The sequence below is a fragment of the Leptonotus elevatus genome, chromosome 6 (genome assembly GCF_054856555.1).
Source record: "Leptonotus elevatus isolate MCC_2025b chromosome 6, RoL_Lele_1.0, whole genome shotgun sequence".
NCBI classification, from domain to species: domain Eukaryota; kingdom Metazoa; phylum Chordata; class Actinopteri; order Syngnathiformes; family Syngnathidae; genus Leptonotus; species Leptonotus elevatus.
In genome coordinates, this window is record NC_141244.1 from 6,118,723 (window position 1) to 6,140,734 (window position 22,012).

At 39.2% G+C, this 22,012-nt stretch overlaps 1 protein-coding gene across 3 annotated transcripts in view; it reads right to left on the bottom strand.

The window, feature by feature from the left end:
• Window positions 1-22,000, bottom strand: part of macf1b (microtubule actin crosslinking factor 1b) — a 45,677-nt gene extending 23,677 nt beyond the window's left edge. Inside the window, exons 1-5 of one of the 3 annotated variants that reach the window (XM_086078170.1) lie at window positions 21,851-22,000; window positions 21,622-21,738; window positions 19,730-19,858; window positions 19,584-19,642; window positions 14,846-14,957 (exon numbers count right to left, since the gene is read on the bottom strand). In XM_086078170.1, coding sequence (XP_085934296.1) covers window positions 14,846-14,957; window positions 19,584-19,642; window positions 19,730-19,846 — 288 coding nt within the window. In that variant the 5' untranslated portion in view covers window positions 19,847-19,858; window positions 21,622-21,738; window positions 21,851-22,000. Of the gene's footprint in view, window positions 1-113; window positions 809-3,631; window positions 3,917-14,845; window positions 14,958-19,583; window positions 19,643-19,729; window positions 19,859-21,621; window positions 21,739-21,850 lie in introns of those variants that run through there. The other 2 variants (XM_086078169.1, XM_086078171.1) reach the window with 2 other exon arrangements.
• Window positions 22,001-22,012: the final 12 nt, after the last annotated feature.

The following is a 22,012-nucleotide window of genomic DNA, read 5'->3' on the forward strand; positions in this document are numbered from 1 at the left end:
AGAGCAAACATTGCTTTTAAAAAAACAGAATGTTACTTTAGAAGACAAAACAAAGGGATGAAATGGATGAAATGATGTGATTTGATAGGGTTAAAAGTTTTTTTTGTATCAACCTCAGCAAGTTCCTGCGCAACTCCATTCAGGACTCGAACAGTTCTTGTGATTATAGGGTCCCCTCCCTTATCTCCTGTAGGATACTCTGTGACCTCCACAATCTCAGTCACGACAGTTTCTGTCACCTCTGTCACTTCCGTCACTTCTCGTGATGCCACAGTCTTCCAGGACCAGGGGCTGCCTTCTCGAGAGTCTCTCCTCTGAAAACTAGTCCTTCTCTCTGCAGCAGTTTTATCAGGATAAGCCAATGGGGATCTTGACAACTCTGGGGGCATGGTTCTTCTTGTCAGTGTCCCATTGCGTGATGTTTTTAGAGGAGAGGGGGTCCTCTGCCAGGCATTATCCAAAGTACTGGTACTCCTGATTGTGGAGGCTGGGGAGCTGTGGAGAGGTTTGTCAGAAACTGGTGTATAAGCTCCTTCTTCTCTTTTGTGATGAAGTTCTTGTGTCTCCTTTTCTGTCTCCGCCACACTGTCCTTGTTCTTATCCTGCCCATGCTGAGGAGGCTGCCACTCTTTTGGCCGTTGATAGCACTCCTTCAGGTAGTTCTCATCCGATCGTACATGTTTTGACTTTTGGCCCAGGCAGCTGGGCCGGCTTATGAGGTTACCCATAATCCTTCAGCCCAGAGGCTAATGAGGTAATAACTGAGGTAAGAGCCCTCAGCCATGCATGTGGAATCTCCTTTAGCTACCTAAAATAGGACAAATGAATCATCATGCAAAAATATAAAATACTATTTTTTTAACAGCACAACATTCCACAGCTAAAATGAAACTAGCACTCTACATCACTCCACTCTTGGCTAGAGGGAACCCTAGCGAGACACTTGGCTCTGATTTTTGCTGTGCCTTTGTTTTCATTTAGGCCACATACACACATGCTCATTCCCGTAGCTAAAATATTCTGGTTTTACAAATCTATGTGACGGGCTTGTAAAGGATCCCACTGTCGGCATGAAGAATCAGTGGCAATGATCCAACTCTATTCACTCAGCCAAGTCCAGGGGACCTTTTCTGTTAAAATTGTCTCACCATTCTTAACACCATCAACATATTTTGACCTAAGAGGACCATAAAAAACACTGCTGTTTGATTCCTCCCCAGTGCCATGCCTTCATTGTTTTAATTGTTTCATTGTGGTTAAAGGTTAAAGGTGAATGCAATTATGTTGAGCTAGGCTAGAGGAGCTAAGGTGAGCCCATCAGGTGATCACAGGAGAGGTCCCTGGTGCAATAGTGTCCTCCCTCTATTGTCCCAATTCAGAACTCTCAAGATCACCTTAGTTCATGCTTGCTGACCAAAGTGGATCTGCAACATGGTAACTGCATCAATAAATAGACAAATAGATGGTTGGCTAATCAAATAAAAGTGAGAATTAAATGTTTGGCAGGCTGTAGTTCATACTTTTAGTAGATACACAGTACATTCTGTAGAGTAAATTTCACTTTATTTAGAGTGGGACCAAATAGACTCAGTTTTAGAGTAATATTTACACTTGGAAGAGAGTAAAATAAAGTATTGGGGAAATAAAAGTCACTAAATGTTGGAGGAACAAACTCACGACCTTCAGCTTGGGAGACAGCCGATCTACTCCCTGAACCACACAGCTCCTGCTGTGTGTTAATATATCACTCATGTCAGCTGGAATCTTCCTAACTCAAAGAGACCAAAAACTATGTCTTTGGTCTCTTGGAGATAAGCAAACAGTAGGAGGGGTAAAGCTCAGGTTGTAGTGTGGCTTTCTCCTAAGCTTCGTTCCTCAACCCTTAAGTGACTTTTATTTTGTATTTTTTTTTTTTTCAATTCTTTATTTTATTCTCCTCCTAGTGTAAATCTTAGCCTATTCTACAACTGAGTCTATTTGGTCCCTATCTTAATAGAGTCAAATTTACTCTAAATAGAGTCAAATTTACTCTACAGAATTGACTGTGTATGTAATGTTTTTAATTACTTTTGGGATGCAAAGAGTCTGTAGCCATGGGAAATGAGGAATCATTAATTACGATATTGAATTTGAATTTCATTTTCCTCTAAAATTTGAAATCACTGACATTCTAGAGGAGATGGCTTTTAACTAAATGAGAGTCTAAATATGATGCCTTCATGTGCATTAGTAATTACCAATCATGTACTGTATGTCTCGCCAGGCAGCTGATGCTGTCAAGAAATCCACAGGGGAGTACTAAGTCAAATCAGAGAGTGGTCCCAGACAAAGCCCCAGCATCTCGATCAATGATTACCCAGTTAGCTCACATCACTGCCCACCAGTGAGTCTTAGTGGGGCACAGAGTATCTGTGGCCATGTCCACATAGGTTTACAATTCAAGAGAAAGGGTGTGTCATTTTATTGCCAGATGTAGCCATTTGATAAATTACTGGTTTGGCTCCACAGTGATCTTACAAAACCATTCATTAAGCTACAGTATATAAGCAGATTCTTCAATATAGAGCCATGGACAAAAATTAAGAGACCACCCTTGTTTATTCAGTTTCCTGTTCATTTTCTAAATTAGTTTATACATATATATATATAAAAAAAAAACAGCTCATGATAGCTGAATTTAAGAGCTGATCGAGACATTTTCCAAAGGTTTTCTTTATCATAACCAAAATCATTCCACAAGTTCTTACATAAATAGCTTTGGCATTGTACTGCCAAAAACAGGGCTTTTAAACATTCCATATTTTCTTATGTGTTAGTTAGTCACTTTATACACTTTAGTAGCACCAGACATTATTATTATTATTATTTTTAGGTTTGTAACTTGTGAGGTTACGTTATATAAAATAATAAATAATGTTTCCTTTCATTGTCCTGACTTACATTATAATCAAAGCACCCTTAAAATCCCTTGCCCCTGCATCTGATATGCAACTAACTGTGAAATAGCAGCCAGAGTACTACTGATCCATTTCATTCATTTTGGGATGACCAAACCAGCGCATCACTTAACCAGTCGGCTCTGTATTCTCAATAGTTATTTCTGGCAAATTAATGCACTCATTTGAAGCTATTAATCAATATATATATATATATATATATATATATATATATATATATATGGGATTTTTAATTAGCAGCAGAGTAATATTCATCAATCACATTAGAGCACTATGTTGTTTTGACACTCTCCGTTAAGTGAGGTGTTAAAAATAGTAATCATTGTAGTGGTCCCTGAACGCGCATATAGGTGCAATGCATTTACCCCCGGGACTCATAAAACAAAATAAGTCCATAGTTATTCATAGAACAGTTCCCAAATGGATCAACAACATTCAAAAGTTAATAAGGACTGATTAAGGTCCATGTAAAAATGTTTTTTGGGGGCTGGGATTTTGCAATGTCTGTTCGAAGTAATTGCTATTTATTTAAATATATCCAAAACACCAAGTCACCCAAGCGCTTTTTCATGATGTGGATTCCTATTTCAAGCACTGGCCAGCAACATCCAAACACAAATTTTTGTTTAATTCTGAGAGTTTTGGTCTGTTGAGATTACGTGAACTACACTTACCCTATGCCAGGGACCAACAGCATGAGTAAAGGAATCCAGCCAGTCCCCATTCAGCATTCAAACGGGAAAGAAAAAAAGCTTTGTCTGAGCATCCTTTGAGTGGCCTCCCAGTTCCAACATCCCAAACTGAAAACTGTCCACACAAACACATCCATGCTCTCTTGAATGCTCCCAATCACGTCAACTCATTTACCCATGCTCACCTACAAACACACTTTCTAAACACAACCACGCACATGTCCTGATAACTCATGCTTTTCCGTTGCCCACAGTCACAGGGAAACAATGTCCTCCTCCTTTCCCCTCACAGTGCACCCCTCCCCTCAGCTCACTTCTCCTCCCACTGGCTCTGCTCTTCTCCCTTTCTTCTTTGTTGTGGGAGCTGTGATAGAGGAATTCCTTCCTTGTTAACGTCGCTGATGGGATAGCGCGCCTAGATGGAGACAATGTATTCCAACGACTCCGTTGAACTCCCACAGTTCCCCGCCAAGAGGAGCTTATCCATGGAGGTCAGACTCTGACAGATCCATTTAACAAGGAGATGATGTCATTCTCACCAGCTCTGATGCTGCTCAGGTTGGTCCTGTACCAGGCAGCTGGATGGCAAAGTCCCCCTTTCTACCTTTTCACCGGTTCTCCCCTCACACCCTCCCTCTTTTCACCCGATAAAGCCCATCCTCTGGATTTGAATGCGGCTTAAAAACTCCACGCCGCTGGGTCTTGAGTGGGTGGGGGGCAAGAAAAAGAAGAGTTTTCTAAAGGCCCCCGGGCCGCCCTCGAAACATTCACATGTTAAGTGACAGCTGCCTCAGCCCATTCCCCCTTTTGGTGGCGAGGGAGAGAAGTGCAGGCTACAAAAGAAGAGACCCACACCCACTCTGATACCCACCCACCCACTCATACAACATCCCAACCCCCTCGCATTGCTCATTCTCCATTCAGAGTCAGTTCAGCAGTCTCAAAAGCAAGGAAAGCAACTACTTACTGTAAAACATCTCAGATTACTTTTCATCTTGCTTGCAGCCATTGTAATCCTTACTCAGAAACAAAGAACAGAACATAGATACCAACATGATAAGTATTTTCTCTGTTTTCGACCGGAAGTTGTGAAATCATATCATGTCTCGTTACAAAATGCCACAATATTTTTCTGGGAACTACCAATCCAAGTTTACTGCAACAATTCACTATTGGATACTGTAAGTAAATCACAGGGCATTTCAAGTATAAACAAAATACTAACATTCTTACTGTAAAAGTATGGAACTGAGTTCTAAGCAAGTACGCATAAGCACACAAGAAGCGTGCAAATTAATCACTTCCCAGAAGTTTGTATGCCCTAAATTGTGCCCTCTTTATTTTGTTGCCTCTGTGTTTCTCCAGCCAGCCAAATAATGAACCAAATCAACAGATCCAACTAACACACGCCCACACTCTATCCTACTTAGTCATTCCAATTAACAAACACGCATGCGGATACATGTTTTTCCTACCTAATTCACAAGGTCAATGAGTTGAATGTTAGTCTGTTAAAAGTAAGGGTGTCCCAAAACTTTTTCACTTCTGTTACAATACCGATATTGCAGCCTAGTGTACTGTCCGATACCGAAATAGATCCGATGCGATATTACTAGGAATGACACATGCTTTTACTAATTTTTTAGCATAAAATGTTAGAAGAGACTTGATCAAGTGATACTATTCAAACAAAGAACAATAGTCAGCAACAGCAACATTAAGTATGAGAAAATATAATCAATTTATACCAAACTTTTGGGGTACATAGAACTGCTTCTATCCGAGTACTAATATCACAGATTTTGGATGTAGACCGATGTAATCCAATAATATTTTTTTCTTTGGCTGATATCGGACCGAATATCAATATTGGATCGAGACACACCCCTAGTTAAAATGTTAACGTTTAATGTCAACCGTTAATGTTAATGTCAACTTATTTTAATAAAGGGACTTTAATGGAATTTATAACTGTATAGCTAATGTAATTTATTTATAAAACCTAATTACTTTTCTTGTTTATATACTTTGGAATAGATACAGAACAAAATACTGAAGTGGGGGGAAAAAGAACTGTAAATAAGGGTCAGTGAGACAGAAATGGAATGAATGAACCCTGTGGAGTGATGGTTAAAAAGGTTCATCTTGTCTTCAAATCGGCAACCCGACGCCGAAACTAGTCAAGGTAAACAAAACCTTTTGTCTTAAAAACGAAAAGCAAAAGCCTGTGTGTGTGATTTTATTCACCCCCTGGTTAGAGCTGAAGAAGAGTGCCTCAAACACACAATATACCACCCTATACATTATACAGGGACTCACAAATGAGATGCCACGGAATGTTTGGCTGCATAAGATGTTCATAACTGTTTCTTTGGGTCACTTAGTGATTTACCTTTTTAATGAAATCCCTGCCATGAACATACTGTAGGTCTGCATTCGTATATAAATCAAAGAATAAAAAGAAGAACAAATATTTAAACTAGAGCTGCTACCAGCTATAAAGAGAAGCGGTATATGATCAGCTCATCAGCAAGCTCTGCCTTAGCCTGATAATGATCCTGTTGATTAGAATCAGCTTGTGTTGGAAGAGGGAAACCTCCAAAACCTGCAGGACTCTGGCCTTTGAGGACCGAGTTTGCCCACCCCTGGTTTAGAGTCTTAGACCCTCAAAAACAGCTTAATTTTTCATTGCAAACAGCGCATCGCTATTGCAACAGCGCGCAAAATAATAAAAAGCTTTTGATACTTTTTACCATAAACATCTTTAGATGAAACACCCAAAGTTTGAAAAAGATCCAATACATTTTGTAGGAGGAGTTAGTGAAAATATGACCTTTAAAAGGTCAAAAATGGCCCCAAAATTCAACATTAAAATCAAAATGGTGGACTTTCTGTTCTGTTTAGAACACAACTGTCAAACTCTTTACCTCAGGGGCCACATGGAGGAAAATATATTACCAAGTGGGCCGGACAGGTAAAATCATGGTATATAACTTAAAACAGGGTTCTTGCAGGAATCAGTAAGTTAAATATTAGACCTTTTTTTTTAGACCATTATGTGAAACACTTCAAGTCGCTTTCCGGCTTTCGCGTGTGACTCGAGGGCCTTCACGCCCAGAGTTCCCAACTTTATATATTTTTTTGCATACTTTGCAACGAGCCGAGTGCATATCGCCTTCTACCTCTTCCAACCAGCTGGAAATCAAGCCAATTCTTGTTAAACTGACCCATTCTGACTAACTGCATAAACTCGGTGGAAACTTGAAAGGTACGGTAGGCGTTAGTGGACACACTGAGTCGCCTAATTATAATGTTACATTCTCACTAAAAGCGAAGGGAGCGTATCGGCTCGCTTTACTAGCTTTTCACTGCCGGAGTGTACACGGGTGCTTGATTTGCACACACCGGAGAGAGGGGCTTTGCTTTGCTTCTCTTATCGCGACCACTACCACTACGGCAAAACTCCTCCCAGAAAAAAAAAAAGTTTGTGGCCGACACTGTGCTATAATACTTTAGCTAATGCAGGGTTCTACGTTAAGCCTTTTCGGGTGGTGGCGCTGCCAGAACCAGCACTGGCTCTGTATATTGCTAGCCTTGGGCCAATACCTCAATCAGAATTTGGTCAATTAAAAAAAAAATCTAAAATCAATACTATTAATTGTCCCCGCATGTGTATTATTATTATTATTATTATTTTTACAAATGATTCACCAATCTCGAGTGTTGAAAATCGCTTTCTTTTTTTGATGACGCAATGTCAGTGATTGAACAAACATTCTGTTTTTGAGGATGACGACAACACAGCACATCACCGGAACTCGTCACTTCATCACCGCAAGCACGACATCACTCGGCAAAACAAAAAAAGATAGCTGTAATAATAAGAGAGAGAAAAAAAAAGAGAATACGTAATGTACTGATTCCTAATAAGAGAAAAAGTAATTCACAATTAGTAAAACATAACTCTAAAACTTTGTATATTAAAATGTTGATTTCATCACATTTATTGATCAAATTTCTAGGGCTTTTTTTTTTACCGGTGTCCAGGCACCCTGTACAATACACAATAAAATTAATTTTAAAAACTAAATACGTAAATAAAATAAAAGTAAAATATTCAGTGGCCATAAAAGTCACATTTGAAATATGTAGTTGTACAAGTTTTTTTCAAGGCAAGTGCAATTAATTAAAATTCAATATACAACAGTGTGAAAGTAGCTAAAGTAATTCCCATTTGACCGGTTTCCACACAAACTGTAGTGTCTCCGTCTGAACAATTGGTGGCACACTGGGGCGCATCCACAAAATGACGTACTTTAGCTGAAGAAGAGAGCTGCGAAGATCATGCGCTAACTTCAAATCGAAGCTGTTAATAAAATGAATAAAGACAAATACAAGACTAATTGCGGAGAATGCTGCACAGGTCATCAAAATCAATGTCCGCTACAGGCAAAGACAGCGACCCCCACCCGATTTAAAACTATTTGCGGCAATTGAAGGCTTTTATCTGCCGTGGTCCGAACACAACAAGCTAGTTGCTATGCTAACTACTACGAACTACCCACCCGCCCAAACTGCATTGACTACAATACAAACGCATCCCCTCAAATACACCCCTTTGGTTTGGGTGAGGACGTTTTCCAGCACGGAAACAGGAGAAAAAACAACGCAACAGGCGCATTTTTTGTTCTCGAAATGGACGGAGCGGATATAAGAATTTAAGACTTGGGTAAATCAAATTTTAGACCTGGGATGAAGACATTTAAGGCCTAAAATGTAAGTTTCTGAATTTTTGACTTTTTAAGGCTTTTTTAGACCCCGCGAGAATCCTGTTAAAAACAATTGGCATCAGTTAAACACACATATTCGCTAAATTGCGTGGCTCAACTGTTAATATATTGTACCAAAAATAACATGAATGCAAAAGTAACGCGGCAACACTTTACCCGTATGAGTTCCGGGCATGTTATACCTACCTGTTTTGCATACACTATATAATATTGTTCCCAGAATACATTGCGTGGCACAGTTAATAAAGTTATAGGACGTTAATCCATGTCACATGTGTTTGTATTACCAGTTGCTGAATATGTGTCACATTCAGCATGTTTATGTTTGATTTTTGTTGGTCTATATGGGTTTTTTTTTTTTCAACAAACCGTAACTTTAGGTTGCGTGTAAAATAATGACATCCAGGTCAATTCCATGTACAATTTGCATTGCTCATCTGACGATTGCTTGTGAAATTACAAATATGTATGTTTTGATTTTGGCCGTCAGAATAATTGGTCCGACATTACTCATTTTATTTTACTTTACAAGAGCATTTTGTGGGCCGGATTAAACCCCTTTGCACAGATGTTGGTGAAACATAGAACCAAAATCCATCCATCCACCTATTTACTACCGCTTAGCCGGGTCGCGAGGGCAGCAGGTTTAGGAGGGAAGCCCAGACTACCCTCTCCCCAGCCACTTCAACCAGCTCCTCCAGCGGGATCCCAAGGCGTTCCCAGGCCAGGTCATGGGTCGTCCCTAGGGCCTCCCGCCGGTGGGACATGCCCAGAACACCTCTCAAGGGAGGCGTCCAGGAGGCATCCTAACCAGATGCCCATACGGAGGAGTAGCGGCTCGACTTTCTCTCCCGGATGACCAAGTTTCTCACCCTATCTCTAAGGGTGAGCCTGGACATCCTGCGGAATGAAACTCATTTTGGTCGCTTGTATCCGGGATATTTTTCTTTCTGTTACAACCCACAGCTCGTGACCATAGGTGAGGGTAGGAACATAGATCGACCGGTAAATCGAGAGCTTCGCCTTTTGGCTCAGCTACTTCTTTACCACAACAGACCGTTACAGAGTCTGCATCACTGCACCCATCCGCCTGTCGATCTCCCCCTCCCTATAAATTCCATAGCCCTAGGTCAAATATACCTGCATAGGGCTCCTTTAAACCTTTGTACGGGGTGCTAAAGACACCTTTTTTTTTGTAATTCTGTATGAATACTATATACTTTTTTTACTGATATGTAAGGAAGGTTTGGTGAGTTTCTGTTCATGTTTAGGGTCCCAAAAATTCAATTGTTTGCGGAGAATAATAATAACAGCTAAGAAGAATTCCTACTGAAGAAAAGAGAGACCTCACAGCAGTCGTTGCTCATGCCCCAATGAGTTCTCATTAGACTAAAGATCCAAGTCTTAAAAACAAAGAATAATTGTACAGGATTGTTTTGCCACTCCTCTGCATTCTCCAATAATGCTGCTTTCTTTAAATTCAATTAAATAAGACCTCGATCAGTCTCCCCAGAACATGGTAATTACTTAGCCCTGTTCATGAGACATAAAAAGGGGGTTCATTCTTTGGTCAAACCAGAACCACTATTCACGCACACTCATTTATCACCCAAAGTGGTTGCTTTAAAGAAGACTGAATGAAAGTCTTTGGTACTTCCCAATTGGGTTTTCTGGGCCGTGCCGGGTTGCCGAGATGTTGTAAATTACAGTCATGGTTTGGATGAGGGTTTAACCACTTGGGGATCAACCATAGCATGGGCTCAATGTTTGAGTTTCTTATACCCAGGGCCAAAGGACTTGATGCCCTATGTAGGAAAAACGCAAAAGTTCTATAGAATAAAGTATGCAGTATTTGAGTGATGGGGAGAATAAAATCCACCAACAATAACCAGGAAAAACAACCCCCTTTTTCTCTGAGGACACTAACAGCATCATTGTGCATTAAAAACAGAGAGCATAATGGGCTGTGATTCATGACCCCCCAAGTCTAGGCATGTTTCTAAATTGTGTGTACATGAGGCCTGTTGGGGGTGCAGCCTATGCCTATAGGGACACTAAAGAGTTTTAAGACAAAGAGTGTTTATACTCAAGTTTCTCAAGGGGTGGGGTGATGACTGAAAATATACTGTGGACCTAAGCACAATGGGCTAACTGCAGGGTTTTAGTCTGTTTGACTTAATTTAGTGAGGTAAAGTTTACCATCACCACAATTCATGTAGGTATCTACTGAAATGTGCACACCCGATTTAAGAAAACAACAACAAAAAGCCTGTTACGCTGATCCAGGCTGAAAGAATCTGAATTTGAATACTTTATTGATCCCTGTGAGAAACTATTCGCTAAAATTAGTCAAGCTTTAGCCTAGCATGCAACATACTGACAGACTACTGGGGAGGGTGACAGTGGCTAGGCTGGAGAGTGTTCAAGTCCCGCAACAGAGTGTGAGAGTATGATTGCACTGGTTACTGCCACTTAAAAAAATAAATAATAATAATAACAATATAAAATAATTAACTAAAACTGCCTTTAGGTTCCCAGGACTACCTACAACTTTGGGATATGCGTTGACCCATCAAACTATGATAACTTTATAGAATTATTTTAAGTGTGCATTTTCCAACCACGAGTCACCCAACAGTCACTACTAAAACTAACCATGTCTGATTGCAATGACTATTCAAGCTGTCTGCTCATAACATGTTACTGAATGGTAGACATTAGAGTAACCCAAATGCCATTTAACAGCAAAGCCCACTAGACTACTAACTACACTAACAAATTTTGTTCCCACACAGCAAATCGGTCAGTGTTAAATTTCAAAATGTTTGAATAAATATGCAGTAAGCGGTGTTATTTTAACACTGTTAGGATAAAAAGTTACACTGTCAGAGTAAATTTCCTTGAGTGTTAAGTGGGGTGGATGTTGGGTGTAACCCGGATAGCACTACCTTGAGTGTTAAATTGACCACACCCTAATTTCCGGTGAAGAAGAAACTTTCCAAATTTCCAACATGCTGTCCACATTTCAACAGTGATACATCAAGTTGTTGCGTGGGTCAATGTGTAACGCGCAGTGGCTGATCAGCCATGAACGGCGCAGCTGGACAGCAAGAACCGGAGAGCAACAAATGTACTGAAAAAGTCCACAGGTTCACTCAACAAGGCTCAACAAAAAAATAGTGGGCTTCTCGGCGCCAACACACGTCACAATATTCGTACACGTCCACTGCGTAAACATTGATAACCAAAACAAAAACGTGCTGCATATACCCCAAAAAACAAGGAGGCGCTACCCTGTGGTGTGTCTATGTCTATGTCAAAGTATCCTTGAGCAAGATACTAAACTCACAGTTGCTCCTAATGCCGTTTCAAAGTGCTTTGAGGATTTTGTAAGGAGGAAAAACGCTATATAGACGTACCACTTACCAGAGTAAAGTGTAGTTTGAGTTAAATTTTCAACACTGACACTAGTGCAATACACTCATAAGTGTTTAAACACCACAGTTAAGTGTAGTTTGGCAGTATTAAATGTTTAACACTGACACTAGAGTAGAGTACTTTCAACACTACTCAGTGTTTACCAGTGTAGATATTTAACACTATACAGTGTTGGGGTAACACTGGTTAAGTGTGAAAAAGGTAACACTTTGAAAAGTGTCAGATTTACACTCATTAGTGTGGACACGTATACAAATCTTTCTAGTGTTAGATTTAAAACTCTCAGTGTTAATCTAACACTGGCGATTTTGCTGCGAAGTATGTCGCTGCCCAGGGTGACCAGATTTTCAAGATTAAAAGCTGAAAATTTCACTGAAAATCAAGTATACAATAAATTCTCACCAGGAGCTATTCATAACAAATTGAATCAATAGTCAAGCTAACGCTAAATGCTATTTTTGTTGACAGTTCAACAGCGTTAAACAAGTTAACACACTTACTATTATCCAACCTTTTTTGCTTTGTCCCATCAGTTATTGGAAGCTAGCTTTGCTGTTTACATTGGAAATATGCCATCAGAAAAACTTAGCTTGTGTTGGGTAAAAAAACAAACAAACAAAACCTATGCTCGGACAGGACTTGTGTAAAAGTGAGACAAAACAATGGGGATGGCAAAATTTGCCGGGACTTGGGACACAAGGCTCAAAAACGGAACTGTCCCGAATAAACCGCGACCTCTGGTCACCCTATTTCTGCCCACAAACATGCTAACATTCAGGCTACCAATAACGCTAATTTCCACCTTCCCTGAGAAGGAGAGTGTGAATCTGAGTCAGTGGCCTCCCGTTCTTTGAATTTACATACAGTATGAAATTATCGTCAGCCAACAACCCCCTTCCCCCTTGCTTGCCACAGTGTGTTCAGTGCCACTACCAGCCAGAGTGCACTCTGCTGCTCTAAGAAAAAACGCAAAGTCATCCTCTTCTGCGACTCCTGCAACATCGTCGTGCTACGGCGTGACCTACATGTGTGTACCTATGAAACAAATGGAACACATAGGAACTGAACAATCATTTTATTCAATTCCCCCTCCCACAAATATATAGTAATGGCAGTGGCATAGTTAATTGTGTAGACGAGCAGATGTGACGCTCTGGCTTGTGTAATGTAGAAAGGTCTGTATCTGGATCTCAAGGATGTCACTCTGATAACTAACGAGGCCCAAAGGTCCAAAGTGAAAAAACTAACAAAACAAAAAAAATAGCAGAGCAGCAGACTAAAAACATTAACATGACAAAGGTCTGTAACTGGATGCAGTTTGACAAAGGCATTACGGAGCCAACTGCATATTTAACTTACCGCCAAAAACGTTTAATAACTTTTACTAAAATCCAAATGGATGCCGCCAAAAACATTCATTGACGTTTACTACATTTTTCCTTTTTTTTTCTTAATGGGCAGTGCAACTTGTTGTGCAGCGCTGCCTGGTCAATGGGCTTGTGGAATCAAAAACACCCACTAACCATGGCCAACAGATGGCAGCATTGTATCTGTTCAATGTTCTGCCGGCGTATGCAACGTCTAATCATGAAAGACAGGAAATAAAGGAGTGGTACTGAGTTCAGGAAGTAGTGGAGCCCATTGCAGTGAAACAGATTGATATGATGTAATATAACTTTTTCAAGGATGACGTGGATGATCAAAGCCTTTGTCACGTTAAATCAAATTCACAGAGCGTCACTAAACAAAAAGTATTAGTGTCAAAGTCACTGTTGTGCAGAAAGAAAATGTATCTTTTCACAAAAAGCTTATTTTCTCCTTATCTTTTCAATTTTTGCTCAATGTCACTCAAATTACTTATTTTCAAATGGTGATTACTAAAGAACAGAATAAGGTAGAAACATACTTTTTTTTCTAATGTAAGAATGGAACATGTTTATGTAGTAAAAGTACACAATATTCAGTTTGTCTTAAAAGATGAGTTAAAATGCTCGAAATCGGCTGGCACCGTAGGGGTTGTTTTTTTTGGACGTGTGGCAGTAAAAGAGTTAAGTCAGATAGTGATTTGTTATGAAACATGCATATGTGACATAAAATGACATGATTAAATCACCCAAAATGATGGCAATTTTCCCCATTTATTGTTTTAGTCTCTCACTTATACTGCATATTGCAAAACTAGAATTATAAGAATTAGAAACACCGAATGTCACGCAACACAAATACATTACTGATTACTCAATTCGAGCGATTCACGACAATTTGCAAGACATCTCCCAAACAAAAATACAGTATTTTATTGCAACATTTTAAAATGAAGTATAACAATTACATTTTATGAATGACTTTATGTTAATCATTAGTTTTTTCTTGCCTGTCTTACCATGTAGCACAATAAACATACTTGATATAAACATTCACCTGACAGTTGTGTTCAATAAAACGGTCGAGATGTGAGCACAGTCACCACAACGATCCTCCTCCTTTTCTTTTTTTGCAACGCCCTTTCCTTGTCATCCTCACAGAATGTAATGTCTTTTCAGTGTGTTTATTCATGTGTGCAGAGGGCCTTCAGTGACAAACACTTTGTGTAGCCTGACTGCCCAGACCAAGCACAAAAAGCCTGCTTGCCCCACACCTCTGCCCCCCTGTGGTCTAAAGAAGTTTCCCTGCAGAAGTATAAACTTGATGATTCCATTGCAGTAAGTTGGGGGGTGAGGGGCGAGTTACTTAACTTTAAAGACTACTTCACATTTACAGTAGCTCTTGTGACAAAAGGCTGTGTAGACATAAGGGTCTAGTACCAAATTAAATTAAAACTACTGCTACTACTTTTCCCAAGGTTATTACAGTGTATGTGCTGGCAAAAAAAGTTTATTTGATTTTCCTTTCCATTAAGTTGAAAATGGGATGAGGAGGAAGAGAAGAGCAATAGAGAGGCGTACAGGAACAACAAACAAAAACTGACCATGAGGTTAAAGGGGGGCAGCCTTGTCTCCATGCACATCAGCCATCGTCTCAGTGCTCTGATTTGACCCCTGAACTCACACTGCCATTGGTTTAAATCCTCCACGTTTCTCCTGAAAGAAAAACAATCCCCGTGAGATCATGAGCTCGAACAGGCTCGCCTCAATTTCCCAAAATATTATTTCTACCTCCTCCCACATCACTCCTCTGTAGATATGAGATGGTAAGAATATGAGCTCCGACGACGGACTTTGTGACAGCTTTGTGAGTGACGTTGTATCTTCTTCTGCACATGCGGGTCACTTTGCGGACGCATAACGTTCACACAGCAGACAGACTGAGGTCACAATTAATTGGTAATGTGAACGCTTACTCAAGAATATCTGATTTCACCCCAAAAATCGGTATTGAGCATTAAGACCTGTCGTGTTCACGTAGCCTAAATCATAGGCTCAGGTCTCAAATAAGTCTGAGGTAAACAACGGCATCTCTCTCTCTTTCCCAAAGTGAGGCAATTGTAATCCCGCAAAATAATTCCCATTTTTAATAAATGTACCTGTAACTGATTATGCGTTTGTTTTTCTCTACTGTCAGTAACAGAACGGTTGTTTACTCTGAGGATGCCACGGGCAACACAAAATTAACGTGAAAGATGAAAACAAAAGAAGTTCAAAGTGCCTGTTGCGATGCTATGTTCAGTTTGTGTAAATCGATGAAACATCACAGAGCTCCCACTCTAAAAACTGTTGGGTCAAAAGTAACCCAATTTTGGATAAAAAATGGACCGATCCACTTTATGGGTCAATTTGACCCAACTTTCTGGGTTGTTTTATACAAAATGACCCAATTTTTTGACCCAAGTAAAGGATCTAAGCAATATTTATGAGTTGTGTTACACACACACACACACAAAAAACCCAACTAATTTCTTAACTCAAATTTGGGTCAAATAGACCCAAGTAGAGGATTGGTCCATTTTTGACCCATAGTTGGGTTATTTTTGACCCAACTGCTTTTAGACATCACCTTACCCAGCTGACGATCAAGCAAAACTTAACGAGTTGTTTATAACGCGGCACCTGGTAAAAACACATGGACTGAAGCAGGTTTCATCTATCGATCAGGGTAAGTGTACAGATGGTCCTTCTCAGTTTGTGTATTTTTACCAGGCATCCGTCATAAGTTATAACTCACCGAAAATACAGAAGTACTCGCTGATTTCCGTGATGACTGACTGATGATAATGATATCCTGATAATATACAATATTAAATAATCTTAAGTATAACTTTGATGTCCAGTTTTGTGGATGATCTTGCCTCTAGAGCTAAAGTGAGTTTGACAGCGTTCGCTCGGTTGCTAGTTGGGGATATGGCTTTAGCCTAGTCCACTTAGCTACTTGACAGGCTCTTAACTTGGAGCGAACGTAGGAATGCTTGTTTATCTTGAAGATATTTAGCTGGGGGTGAAGGAATAAGAAGAAGAATTGAGAGAATTTCTCGAGGAAAATAGTGTGCTGCTAAGCAGTTTTAATGTAAGTTTAAAAAAAAAGATTCTCTAAAAAAGAAAAACAGTTGGTCACTCATTAAGAAAAATGTGTTTCTTTGTCTTTTGTATTAATAAAAGGTTGTTCTTTAGGCAAAAAATATATTTATTTTATCCGAATATTAAATAGAATGTTCAGTATGATAGCTGAATACCAAATATTTGATAGCTGCTGCTCTAAAACTATTCAATAAGAGGAAAAATCTTAGCTGCAGTTTTTATTGTATGGCAGCAGCATTTGAAAAATGAGCCTGTCAAAAAAAATACTCTACAAAAAATACTCTACTGTTTATGTTTGTATTTGCACTACAGAGCCAGATCATCAATTCTCTTGCAGTCTACTCAATAAAAGGAAAACATTTTGATAACTAGAAAATTGATATTAGGCATTTTTTTACGTTACAAATTTAGCAAAAATCTCATCTTGTTCTTGTGGACTCAATCTTGTGAATCATCTTGTCTCATGGGATTTGTGTCTTGTTCCAGGACTAATAATTACTGATTACAAGACCTACGATTATATATATTTTTTAAATTACGTTGATGTGATGGAACATATTTTTTTGACTATTAATGAAACCAATAGTTTTTTAAAATTGAATGATTAGTTCACCATTGGATGGCACTAAAATACACACCGTGGATTTAATGTTTTATGCTATGTTTATGTTTTATGTTGTGTTTCTGTAAAGCGCTTTGTGACAACTGTGGCCGTTTGAAAGCGCTACATAAATAACCAGTGACGTCTTTGCATTCGGCGCCAGTGGGCCTAGCCCCACCAGATGGCGCTGTTGAGCACTATGCAGGTTCATAATTGGTCTTCTTTATAGCTAATAATTTATCCATCATCCATTTTCTTAACCGCTTGTCCTTACGAGGGTCGCGGAGGGCGCTGGAGCCTATCCCAGCTGGCTTCGGGCAGTAGGCGGGGTACACCCTGAACTGGTTGCCAGCCAATTGCAGTTGATACTTTATATCAAATGTATTTTATAAAAAATAATACCAATTATGTTAGTAAGGTAATTTTGTTATAAACATGTATATATAATACAGAGCCAAGTTCAATGGTCTAACTTTCTAAAAAGGACTGATAGGGCCGGCCCATGAGCGTCTGTTTGAGTGGATGAGCCACTCAAATTATAGTGCGCATGTCCAAAGCTGCTCTCAATAGACAGCCATGGGGCCACATTAACTGGGCCTATCGTCCAATTAAAATACAGGACTGATGTCAAGTGACGTCAAGACCCAATCAACATGCGCTCAGTTTTGCCGGATTGCAGTATACAGCAGCAAGCTAGATTGGTTTTCATCAGGAGCAAAAAAAACTATACTATACTATTGACCTTTTGCACGTGACGTCACCGCCCTCATGGGAACGCCCCCTCCGGAACGGCAAAATAACCACTTGCCTGTATTGTAACCATTGAATCTCGTGCAGCGTAAAGTCCTTCATCTAATCAATGATCTCATAAAATGGTCATATGTTGCTGTGCGGTCGGTTGTACAGATAGACAAGGGAGTAAACCAAATATTGCTTTTTTATGACATACCTAGTAATGAAGTCAAAAGATGTCAGTCGATTGATAGCAGCAATCAACAGAAAGGACTGGCAGCCCACAAAGTATTCACGGATTTGCAGCAATCATTTTTTGCGAGGTTAGTAGATAAAAGTTCATACATTTTACTAGTAAACATACACTCTAACAACAGGTGTCGAGTTACGTGTTTCAAATCACATTAACGAGCCAGATAGTTAGCGTCCACTCCAACTGCACGTACACACATTAGTTTTAAAATGTACCTTCTTCAAAACTATTAAGTGCATTTGACTGTTTAATAATAATAATACGTTTTTCGCTCTCGAGCCAGCCGGAGTCATATTCATGAAATGACTTCATAGCTTGCCACTACGATAGTCTTTTTTTTTCTTCCCATGAACATCATCACAGCTTTCAATACAGAACGGAATGTGTCAAAATAAGTCAGTTAGCATGATCAACAAGTTTAACCTTTGCATTACGAGGTATATTGTCCCCCGGTGTGAGCGTAGCATCTTGTTCCAGAGACAGCCAGCGACGAGCGTTTAAATTAGCTCCGGTGTAAGGAGGAGAGCCGGTTAGACACCGGCATTGACTACATATTGATGTAGGTCGTGCACTGTGAATTTCGGCAAAGTCGGCGATTTGATTAACTTGGTAAAAACAGCAGGCAACAGAAGGGGCTGTTTTCAAACTAGCGATCTCCAACTTAAATAAATATCGCGCTCTGTGGGTTCCTGTCAAAATATGCAACTTCGACTGACAGGCGACCTTCGATTGAAGTAGTAGATTCCATGGCTCTATGGGCAATAATAACTTTTCATTTGTAAAATAGCAGTCGTTAAGTGCCTCCGGGTCACGTCCACTTCCATTCAACAATCATTTCCTTCCGCCGTCCGTCATAGGGCAGTCACGTGATCACGTGACATCGGTGCAAATGGTCAATACTATACGTAATAGCAAACCAACAATATGAATGAAAGAGATTTATTGATGATGTCATCGCTCAAGAGAGAGAGAGAGCTCCGCTGAAGAAACGGAGGGGGAAAAACACTGCTGTAAAGTTTTTGGGGAGCAAACAAGATTTATTAAATGAGGCATTTTAAAATGAAACAATTTGCAAATATATACATTTAAACAACTCAAAATGAGTATTAACTATCTTTTAATTTTGTCTATGATTATGCCAATTTTGTAATTGTGGAGTGTAATAATTGAAATTGTTATTGGATTTTGATTAATTGCACAACCCTATTTTGAACCATTCGACGGTTTTATTCATAGCCTTAATGTGTAAGGCTAAATGGTAGGCTACTTCATTTATATAGCGCTTTTTCACCGGATTGTGATCTTGAATTGAATTTGAATTTATTGTGTAGGCTTTGCTGCTTGTGGATGTAAAGTGCTCACTGTTGTGCCCCACACTACTTTTCATGCCACTGCAAGTAACGACTTGACGTGCAAAAGTTTAGAGAAGGTCAAATTAAGTTCAACTGTAAAGTCTATAGTGCATTTTAGATTGGTCTTGAAATTCAACTCAAAAGCCTAATTCCGATAAATTTAGTGTACAGTATTTATTTTCTAGTTACTTAATTATTCTTTCAAGAATACATGACAGTCTTCATCATCTGCTCGTTTATTCCACCTCTAAACATACCAGTGTTGCTGGTCCTGTGATGTGGGTGATGTTGATTCAAACCAATCACCTCCTATATCCTGCAAGAAGACATGAACCTCCCATGTACTGCATTTCAAATACACACGGTGCATAAATAATACATATTCAAGCATTTACATGCTTACCTCACTGCTTGCAGAAAGTTCTGAGATGGAACGATTCAAACTTGAGCATTCAAGAAAGTTGTGTGAAGAACTAATTGAGATAAATTCTTCGTTGCCCTCGCTTGAAGTCTTCTCCATTGGTTTCAGAGGCTAATGTTGACACACAGAGCAAAATATGCATGAAAAAAGAAAAAAAATGTGGGTGTCACAAGTGATGGGAAAATGAAGCTTCATGAAGCACTTGTGATATTTTTTGACTCCCCTAGATGGTGCTCTTGGTTTAAATATAAAGGGTAGTGCAAAGGAAATTGATTACATTTCCACTGCATCTTTCAACCAAGAGTGGCATCTAGAGGAGTCAAAAAATATTACAAGTGCTTCATGAAGCTTCATTTTCCCATCAATAGGTGTCACCACTAGCCTGGAATATCCGAACCACACAGATAATCAGGCCCGATGTTCTGTCAGCCTCAACCATTGTTCCTTTCTTTTGGATGTCTTTTGTGCGTGTGTTTTCCCCCCCAGGAGTTTCTGGGGGTAAGAGGGAGCAGATGTGACCTGTGCCCATGCCAGTTGCACACTTAGGGTGTAGGGCCAATTATTTTGCCTATCTAGAAGTGTGCGGTATGCTACTCCGACGGGTATGTTGCTCTGATGGACACCTGTTCGGGACACCGGCCCAAGCCAATATGGCGTCCAAGGCAAGATTCTTGAAAAAAAAAAAATCTTCTATGGCGTCCCCCTCTGTCGAAGATCGTACCTACACTTACACTACATGCTTTGAAGCATTAATATTTATTTGCGCAAGTGCAAAGGCTTGATTTTTCTGAGGTTACACAGTGATGGTCAGAATGCCTGTACAGTTTAAAGAGGATAACTATGAAATAATCATAAAAACTTAACGTTATATCATAAACATGCGGGGCGCCAGCAGTACCACTTCTGACAGGGCCACAACCTGACTCATAAAGGTTTTATAATGTTGAACATGGTACACTTATGAAAACAATGCCCCCCTTGCGGCCAATTCACGACTACGTTTATTTGTCCCATGTATGTCTTGCGCTCCTATTATGCATTATGGACATGTTTCTTGTTCTCTTCAAACATTTTATTAGATTTATTTATTTTTTGTGTACTGAATGCAATGTACAAATAAAGTAAACAATACTGAAAATAGGCTCCAGCACGCCAGCGACCCTCAAGAGGATACGTGGTTTAGATAATGGATGGAGAGATGGAATACTGAAAATAATACAAATATCAAATGTTTCAAATTATAATATAAAATGACAAAGGGGCATCTGAAAACATTTATTTACATAATTTTACATCAAGAACATTCATCAGTCAAAAAAAACCATGACACAAAGCAAAAGCTAACTCTTTTCATATAATTGTAATTGAATACCCATATCCCTTCTAATAATACTGTAGCAAAAAAACAAAAACAAAAACAAAAAAATTAATATGTCATTGATGGTACAGCAAAATGAATTTAAAAAACAAACAAAATCATAATGAATTATATACAAGACTTGTGTAACAGAAAATGTATGACGAATATGGATGTAACAAAAATATTGACAAAGGTTCTTTTTTTTTTTTTTTTTTTTTACAATTAATGAAATGAAAAGCATTTGTGTGATTGTGTGTGAGTGGGGTGGAGGTTGTGGAATCAATTCAAAATTCCTTGATCAAGCAGATTCCAGTACAAGTAACCTGAGGTGTCATGTTGAGTCTGTCTCAGCTCTCTTCAAATGCGAAATACAAAAAATGATGGCAAAGCTACAAAAAAAACAACACAATTTTACTCAAACTAAACAATAAAAAAGTCATGGTCAAACATGAAACAAAATATTTCATAGAAATCTTAATGAAACAAATTACCAATTTCTAGAAATTTACTGTACCTGTTCTACTATGTGATGTTCATCCTGTTTGAAAAATCCATCCAGTTTGTGGGTATCATAAAATGGGTCCACCTGGGTACCTGTACTCAACAAAGGAATTCTTAGGGACTGAGGGAGCTGTTAAAAAGAAGAAAAGCACTTGTAGTTTAACAGTAACAAACTGCGACAAACTAAATATAAATCAATATAATGAATTGGAGGGTGGGGGTGGGGGGGCTAAACAACTTACAAGAAAATTAACGTAAGGCAGGTCTGAATCATGCGTGGGATGAAGTCTGACATCATCTTAGGGTTTGTAAGGAAGAATGATTATGAAGACTCCAAGATGTGGAGTGATTATAATGAACAAAATGCATGCAAGCAAGTCCATGTATAGTACAAAGCATCACGA